The sequence below is a fragment of the Meriones unguiculatus genome, chromosome X, assembly GCF_030254825.1.
Source record: "Meriones unguiculatus strain TT.TT164.6M chromosome X, Bangor_MerUng_6.1, whole genome shotgun sequence".
Lineage (NCBI taxonomy): Eukaryota > Metazoa > Chordata > Mammalia > Rodentia > Muridae > Meriones > Meriones unguiculatus.
In genome coordinates, this window is record NC_083369.1 from 58,497,072 (window position 1) to 58,506,260 (window position 9,189).

The following is a 9,189-nucleotide window of genomic DNA, read 5'->3' on the forward strand; positions in this document are numbered from 1 at the left end:
TCAATTCCTTCACCTGTTTGAACATTTCGATGTTTATTTTATTTCTTTCAGTGATTTAATCATTTCCCCTCTGAAAGCCTTGAACTGTTTGGCTGTATCTTCCTGTATTTCTTTACAGATGGCCATATTCTATTTGATTTTATCTTCCTCTGATTCTTTACACATTTTAATTTTTTCCTCCATTAACCTCTTCATCAGCATAGATGTAAGGTCATCTTTTTGAATTTCACTTATGTTAGGGTGACCAGGGTTACTTGTCCCTGGATACCTGGGTTCTGGGAATGCCATACTGTTTTTGTCTTTTGTCGGCTGTGCTTTTACACTGGCCTTTTCCCATCTCTCTTTCTCAGGTGTTGGCTGTTAGTTTCTGGTGCCTGCTGGAGTCCTTGGGTGGGAGAATCCCCTTGGTGGGGTTCTGAAGGAGATCTCCTTAGCTTTTTGAGTACGGTCAACTGAATGGTGGTGCTTTTCAGGAATTGTCACAGTTCACCTCAGGTATATGGACCTGTATGCTTACTGTGGTGTTGAAGAAGTCTCTCCTCTCATCACTGCTACAAAAACAGACAAATAACCCAATAAAATAGGTCAGAGAACCTCCAAATAGAAAGTAGTTAACACCAATAGACATTAGTTCTTAATAAAGGTGGTGGGCTGAAGCGATGACTCTGTAGTTAAGAGCACTGGGATCTTCCAGAGAGCATGGCTTCAGTTCCCAATCCTTGTAAACCAACTAATTCCAGGTGATGGGCTGCCGCCTTCTGGCTCCTATGGGAATTGCACAAATGTGCTAAACAGACCTACAGGCAGGCAAAAATCCACTCACATAAAAATAACTAAAAGAGGGGATAATATAAGTTAGAATATTCTTAATTCCTACGTTTGTTTCTCTCCCCATTTTTTCCCAACACATATTGTTGAGTGCTTCTCCCGTTGAGATCAATTTATTCCTCCTCAGAGTCTGTGTGTTTAAAGACTGCATTTTATACCTTCCATATTGATTATTTGATACTCATTTGATATGTATTCTTTGTAATACATATTCATAATATATAGCTTTTAAATTTTACTGTTTTTTTTCTCTAGGTGTACTTCAGAGTGTTGGATTGTAGAACTTACACACAAATGGAAGCTGCAAGGTGAGTTCTGGGAATTAAACCCAGTTCCTCTAGAAGAGCAGTCAGTGCTCTTAAACACTGAGCCATTTCTCCAGCCCCTCCCCCATAACACATCTTAATGAGATTCATTGTGAGATGGCCATTACAGCTTCTCATTTACATGAATCATTCCCAACTGCTTTTGCACCTCAATCACTGGCACTAACCCCAGAGCCTAGAAGTCAGTATTCCACTATCAAATTGAATATTTGCTTTCCATGTGGGAGACAACATTCAGGTTTGAGTTGAACAGCTTTTTTAAGTCTTTACCCTAAACTATACCCCATTCTTCTGACTTTCTGTTTTATTTTTCATTCTTACAATTAATTTATGACTAGTTTTTCTGAATATGTTTGAGGTCAACTTTTAGTACTTAACCATCTTCTTTGATGTGTATCTTGTGCAGGTAGGGTGTGCATTTATCTGTCATAAATATAGTGATATAAGGATGACAATTCATGGGCTACAATATTACTCATTTTCTCTTTGATCACAATTGATTTGATGTTTCAATATTTTCTACTGTATTACTTTTGTGTAGATTTACCTTTTCTTTCATTATGGCTTGTATAATTCTGAGGGAAAATACTGGGATCCATGTAGCTATGTGACCAAAATATTTTTCTGCCTGCTCTCTACCCAATTATAATAGTGTTTTATCATATACATGTATTTACACATACATGTGATGGAGTAGACATACTCCAAGAGGAAGTAAATAGTATGCACACATGCATGTACACACACCATTCACACTCACAAGGCAATTTCTAATCTGTGTCTGTAGTGGAGGTATCTAGTGGTGGCCATCAGATTCACCATTTATTCTTTAAATATTTTCTACTTTGCTAGCACTGGTGGCAAAGAACAGACTGTGTTTTTTCCCAGAACTTCTAAATGTTTCTCCTCCTGATACAGGCTCACAACGATGGATGCAGCAGTCCCGAATAAACTGTTGGATCTTGCTGTGCAGAGTCTGCTGAGCAATGAGTCTGCAGCTATCCAAGCTCTGGAGGACATTCCAAGAGAGCTTTTTGTTCCACTGTTTATTGCTGCCTTCAAGGGTGGGCATAAGAGTATATTGAGTGCAATGGTTAAAGTTTGGCCCTTTTACTGTCTCCATATTGGCTCACTAAGTATTCAGGAGTCTCACCATGAACTCCTGAAAGCCATGATTGAGAATCTTCCAGTTTGTCCTGCACAGAACTCTGCTCCTAGGTAAGGTTGTATAGTAGAGACATGATAAGATTCAGGAGGTTATGCCATAGCCTACTACTCTCTCCAGAAGTAGGAACTAGTGCATGCTGAAGATTTATGTCAAAGCCTATTGACCCAACAAATTGTCTTATGAAATCTATGTTATTGGGGCCATACATTTGATGTGTTTTATTTCTTAAAAGAAAAACCAGAGTTTTAAGACTGAAGACGATTTAAGATGTAAAAGGATGGGGAAAAGGAGGTTGAATTTTCATGGGAAATAATTGTTGGTATTTAGTATAAGGAATGCCAGCTTTGGCTAAAATGATTTGTTCTATTTTATTTTAAATTCACATTTATTAATTTTTTGTATTTCTCTTTTTCACAATTTATTCATTATATATCCTGATTGAAGCAACCTCCCACAACTTCTCCCAGTCCCACCTCTCTCCCTCTTCCCCCTTATCTGCAAATGACAGCTCAGTCTCCATGCAGGAGCCAGAGTAATGGGAGCAGGGGCTGCCTCTGTCATGAACTCAGTTGCCTGCTCTTTGATCACATGCCCCTGGCGATGCAGCCTTACCAGGCCACAGAGAGAGAGGATACAGGCAGTCCTGATGAGACTGGATTTGTTCTTATATGTCATCATTGATCCTACTGGGTTTCATTATCATTTGCTATTTCTCATATATTCTATCTGCTCTTTTCCTTATAGGAGACCTAAATTGAGGATCCTAGATTTGACACAAGTCACCTACTCTAGGAACACATGTCCTGAATTCAGCACCAAATCACCTTTATGTTTTCATTTTTGTGCTTATTCTGACCACTCTATCACTAAAATAGAAGGACATCTTCGTTTAGGAAATTCAGGGATTGAGACTCAGTCACTGAGGCCTGTGGAATTACTAGTTGAACTTTTCCTTGATGGTTCATTAGTGCAAAAGCAATTTTTGGATTTGCTTATGGGTAAAGTTGAGGAGAGTTCAGGGTCTTTGCATGTGTGCTGTCGAGATCTGCAAGTTGATAAATTGTGTAACTACAAATGTTCCCTGAAATTTCTTGATCTCAAGTGTGTTGATCAGTTTTCTGTTGTTAAGGGATTGCTGAGTGATATCAACAGTATCCTGTCTTAGATGGCCCACCTACAAACCTTAGTCTGTTTAAAGTCTCTTTTCGATCTCTGAGAAAGAAAGTTTTTAAAAATTTCCTCAGTCACTTGCATCAAATGGAAAACCTCAAGGAACTCAACTTGGTTTCATTGTACCTTAAAAATCGCCTGGACAAAGTGCTCAGGTAATAGTTTGCAGTAGGTTCCTGGGTTTCCTCAGTATCCTATTGAGACAGAAGAGAAAACCTTCTTGGGTATTCCTAAGCTCCTCAAAACCTTTTATGCATTCCATTTCATTACTTCTGGGAATTTGAAACTGAAGAAAGACAGGATTACACAAATTAAGCAGTCAGGAATGTACAGATCCTATAGTAAGTGCAGAAATACAAGGGTGAAAATATTCTAGCCCTGCAGATATCAGGAGGAGGAGGAACTGAGATAGGGGAAAACATTTTTGCTATAGTATTGAAGCACATGTTTATAGATGTCCATAGCTCATAATATCAGATCACTTTGATAATCTATACTCTCCAAGATACAGGCCATGATAGTAGAGATTGTTATTTGGGGACTGTCCAAAGGGAATTCTCAGTTGCCTGCTCTTTTTTTATTCCTCCCTATTAAGAAGGTGAACTAAAATCTACAGTGCATAATATTAAAAGTTATGAGTGGGTTAATGCTTTTCTCTTAATATTTCTTAGAATCATCTATTCTACCATACTGTACACATTCTTTAGATGAAAAGAAATTGTATCTCAGTGTTGAAAACTAAACTGTCAGCTGGGTGTGGTGGCATGTAATTTTAATCTCATCACTCAGAAGGCAAAGGCAGGTAGATTCTGTGAGTTTAAGTCTAGTCTGGTCTACATAATTCCAGTATATCCAGTGATACATAGTAATATTTTGCCTCAAAAACAATGGGAAAAAGAAAAGAAAACTAACTTTCTCAGAGTCACAAAACTATTAAGCGAATTAAAGCACACACTGACACATTGATACTCAAGTGTCATACTGTGAAAACTAGTTTCTTCTAAAGGTATAGTTTTCCTCATTCAGTTTTCATTTTCAGAAGCTCTTTGTTGTTATTTTTCCCCCCTACACATTCATACCACCTGGTTTGGATTTCTTGTATCTGCCATTCTGTAATCTCTCCTCCAGAGACTACCAATTTCTGTCTCTGAGTCCTCAGGCCACCCATCTAAGGTTCTTGAATCTTAGTAACAACACAATGCATTGGAATGATTTGGAGCCCATTTGTACTCTTCTGGTAAATCTCTGTGGTACTCTTCAGATTCTAGAGCTAAATAATTGCTTCATAAGTGATTCTGCAAGGATGCATAAGAGGGGAATGCGAGATGAGTGGGAAACTCACAAGGAATGATATGAAACTTACAAAGAATCAATAAAGGTTTTTTAAAAAAAAATAACTTTGCCTAACTGAAATCTGAAATGGCTCAGTCTTAAACAAACAAACAAACAAACAAACAAAAAACAAAAAAAAAACATTCACCCTGAACCCAGGATACAAGAGAGGCCCTCTCACCTTGGCAAGTTAGGTTATTTTTACACATATAATCTCCAGGGCTCTCTCCACTTTTCTCTCCATGAAAGCAGCTCTCAGTTCTGCTCATAAGAATTTACACACTACATTATACAAAGAGATTTTGACCAATTCTGAATTACCAATACTGGCAAATCAGATCTTGGGCTTAAATATGCTGTAGTTTTTGTCTTTGATACTGACACATTTCTTATTTCATCCCTTTGTCATTTTTTCACGTTTTTATTTTATATTTGCATATGGATAAAATGTGTTTGGAACTAATACATACTCCATTCTGTTCCTTCCAATTCTTCTCTCATAGCAGTCAATGTGTGCCTGAATCTCCAGAGCTGACAGATAAACGTACTTGCTAGGCAGTCCAGCAAAAGTGGACAGCTACAGATTCAGGATGAGATCCTGTCTCAGAAAATTCAGTAAAGAAGTGATTAAAGAAGACATACCAATGACAGCCTCTAGCCTCCACACAGGAGGTGTACACACACATACACACAATCTTTTCTTAAATGTAGTCCCCTTATATTTACCCTGGGTTCTCTACCCTAGTTGCTGAAGCATTTTAAAAATAGCTTCTGGCAGGGCTTGGTGGCTCTCACTTGTAAATCAAGTACACAATGGACAAAGGTGAGCTCATCTATGTGAGTTCAAGGTTTCTATGTTTCATGTAGAGAGTTCTAGGAGAGCCATTGGGCCTCCCCCTTAAAATTCTTCTTAACACTTTTCCAGTCATGTGCCAAGATGAGGGGCTATTCCCATGTGCCTACCACAGTATCCCTCTCTGTAGGCGATTCCTATAGCTGCTGCTGGTGGTGGTAGTGCTTTTTGAGTGTCTGTTTTGATTTTTGTTTTCTCTTTTTTTTCTGTCTTTTCATCTTTGGCTATCTGCATCTCTAGACATAGATTAAACCTCAAGCTCTCACTTCACTCTCTCTCTCTCTCTCTTGCTTACTCATGCTCTCTCATTCTGTCTCTCAAAGCCTGTCTCTCCTGCTCTGTCTCTGTGTGTCACTGTCTCTATTTCTGGCTCTGAGAACAAAAGAGCAAAAAACGATTTCTTCATGCTGTTTATGATTCTGAACATCACAGGGACTCTCAACTCCACTACACTAGTATTTCTGTCCCCAAAATACAAAGGTTGTTTTCTCGCCAAGGTCATAACATTTTTATAGCGTCTATACATTTGTACAAATTTACCAACATAATGACAGTTAATTTTAATTTGCATTATTTTGGCAATTCATTGTGTCACTCTACAATAAAGTCAGGACATTTTTCTATAGTTCAATACAGTGTGCTGGATTCAAATTCAAGATCTTTTATTCGCCTCCTGTGTAGTCACGACTAAAATCTCTGTCCTCAACATTTCCTCCGTAGAATGGGAATGGGAAGGAAATTGATCTCCTACTGCTGCTGTGAACTCAGTAAGTATGTGAATAGGACTAGCACACATTTCATGCATGTGTGAGTATGCACACTCTCACACACAAACATACACACAAATTCAAACATGATGCACAACACATATTTCATGTTACATGACAAATTGCATACATGTCAGCATCCTTAGCTATCAGGGAAATGCAAATCAAAACAACCCTGAGATTTCACCTTATACCCATTAGAATGGCTATGATCAAAAACTCAAGTGAGAACACATGCTGGAGAGGATGTGGAAAAAGGGAAACGCCCCTCCATTGCTGGTGAGGATGTAAATTTGTACAACCACTTTGGAAATCAATCTTGCGCTTTTCAGACAATTAGGTATAGTGCTACCTCAAGATGCAACTATAACGCTCCTAGGGAAAGATCAAAGGTGATGAAGTATACAACAAGGGCATTTGCTCTACCATGTTTTCAGCAACTTTATTTGTAATAGCAAGAAGCTGGAAACAACCCAGCTGTGCCTCAGTTGAGGAATGGATACAGAAATTGTGTTAATAATAATAATCTAATACTATTCAGAAATTAAAAATAGTAATGAAAAGTGCAGGCAAATGGTGGAAACTGGAAAAGATCATCCTGAAAGAGGTATCCCAGAAGCAGAAAGAAACACATAGTGTATACTCATTTAAAAGTAGATATTAGACATATAATATAGAACAATCATACTAAAATCTGTACACCTGAAAAAGATACTCAAGAGGAGGACCCTGGAAAAGGAGATCAATCCTCATTCACAACAGCAAACCGGGTGGACATCAGAATAGGGAGAAAACAGGAAACAGGATAGGAGCCTTACACAGAGGGACTTTGAAAATATCTACCCTTCAGGATATGAAAGCAGAGGATGAGACTCATAGTCAAACTTTGGACAGAGTGCAAGGAATCTTATGAAAGAAGGGTGAGACAGAAAGACCTGGAGGGAGTTGGAGAGATAGTTCTGCTGTTAAAGCCTTGGCACACAAAGATGAATATTAGAAATAACTGGAGTGGACAGGAATTCCACAAGGAGAGCCAAAAAAAATAAAATCTGGGCACAGGGATCTTTTCTGAGACTGATACAACAACCAAGAACGGTTCATGGACATAACATAGAATCCCTGCTGAGATGTAGCCCATGGAAGCTCAGGGTCCATGTGGGTTCCCTAGTAATGGGAACAGGGTCTGTCTCTGACATGAACTCAGTGGCTCTTTGATCACCTCCCCCTGAGGATGGAACAGCCTTTCCAGGCCATAGAGGAAGACAGTGCAGCCACTTCTGATAAGACCTGAGAGACTAGGATCATATGGAAGGGAAAGGGAACATCCCTTATCAGTGGCCTGGGGGAGTGGCAGGGGTGTAGAAGAATAAGGGAGGGTAGGATTGGGAGGGGATGAGGGATGGGGGTACAGTTGGGTACAAAATGAATAAAATGTAATTTATATAAAAAATTTAAAATATTTCAAATGAAAGTAAAGTTTTTTTTAACAGAACTAATAAACAATTTATTATAGTAAGAAAATACTTAAAACAATATAAATAATTTGAAAACTGGAGAAAATCTAACAAATTTTTGAAAGATACAAACAATACCCATGAAAGAATAGAAATTTTAAATGGCCTTCAAGCAATTTAATTAATATTAATATTAGTATATGAAAAGATTCTCAAAAGCAATACTGATAATCTCCAGGTCCATAGTAATGAGCTTGTCAAATCCAACGAAGTAAATCTAGTCTGCACAAGATTTTCAAGGATATAAATAGGACAAGATTTCTATTTTATTTTATAACAGTAGACTCCCTGTGCCAACCAAACCAAAGGTGTCAGAAGAAAAAAATAGATCACTACTCTTGTACATAGCCATAAAAATCCTCAGTAGAACATTAGTAAATTGAATCGATGAACACGAAGTATAGGACAACACCACAAAGTGGTTGTTGTCCACTAACTCAGCTTCTGAAAATGGATCTGTTTGGTTTCACTATTTTAGCAAATGAAAGAAAAAGGAAATGACTGGGTCACCGGCCAGGAAAAAAATGCTGAGAATAAGAACCATTTGTGAAAATTTTAGAATTAACATTAAACTTTGTTTTATGTGTTTTAAACTATTTAGATGTATTTATTTTGTGTTTATTCAAGTTTTGCCTGGTGCTCATGGAGGTGAGAAGGAGGCATTAGACCCCCTCGAAAGGGAGTTTTGTATGATTGTGAGGCACCACGTGATTGCAGCAAAATGAACATGACAGGCTTCTTCGGCAAGAGCAGAAGTGTCCTTCACCAGTAAGACATCTCTTCAGCCCCTGTGTTCTGTTTTCAAAGACAGGGGTTTGCTATTCTGTTCAGGTTTGTCTCAGAGAGACTGAAGTGGTCTTCTACTTATGCCTCCCAAATGCCACAACCCAAGCATCCGAGAGGGTTCCACTACTAATACGGCAGAGAACTCGGGACATTATGTATGAGAGTATCTTATAACAATATATTTTAATGTGTACTATTGGCACGGTGCATGCTCCTGTTTGTGTACCATGTTCATGTGGTGCCCACAAAAGGCAGAAGACATCTGTTGTTGATGTCCACAAAAGAGTGTGGTGCATGGCCTGGAACATGACATCCGATTGTGAGCCAATCGGAATCTCCTTCCAACGTGGGTCCTTTGGTCAAGCAGCCAGGGCTCCTAACTACACACTGTCTACAGCAAAGGTCTGATTTTAAATAAAAAGCTTCAGCCCTTTTGTTCCCCTTA

The 9,189-nt window shown here is 38.5% G+C and overlaps 1 protein-coding gene across 1 annotated transcript; it reads left to right on the forward strand.

Moving 5' to 3' along the window:
- The first annotated feature begins 2,082 nt into the window (after nucleotides 1–2,082).
- On the forward strand, nucleotides 2,083–4,843 carry LOC110542862 (melanoma antigen preferentially expressed in tumors-like). The gene is given in 4 exon segments (XM_060374643.1): nucleotides 2,083–2,372; nucleotides 3,067–3,500; nucleotides 3,503–3,647; nucleotides 4,564–4,843. Coding segments are annotated over 4 exon segments (1,149 nt in total).
- Nucleotides 4,844–9,189: the final 4,346 nt, after the last annotated feature.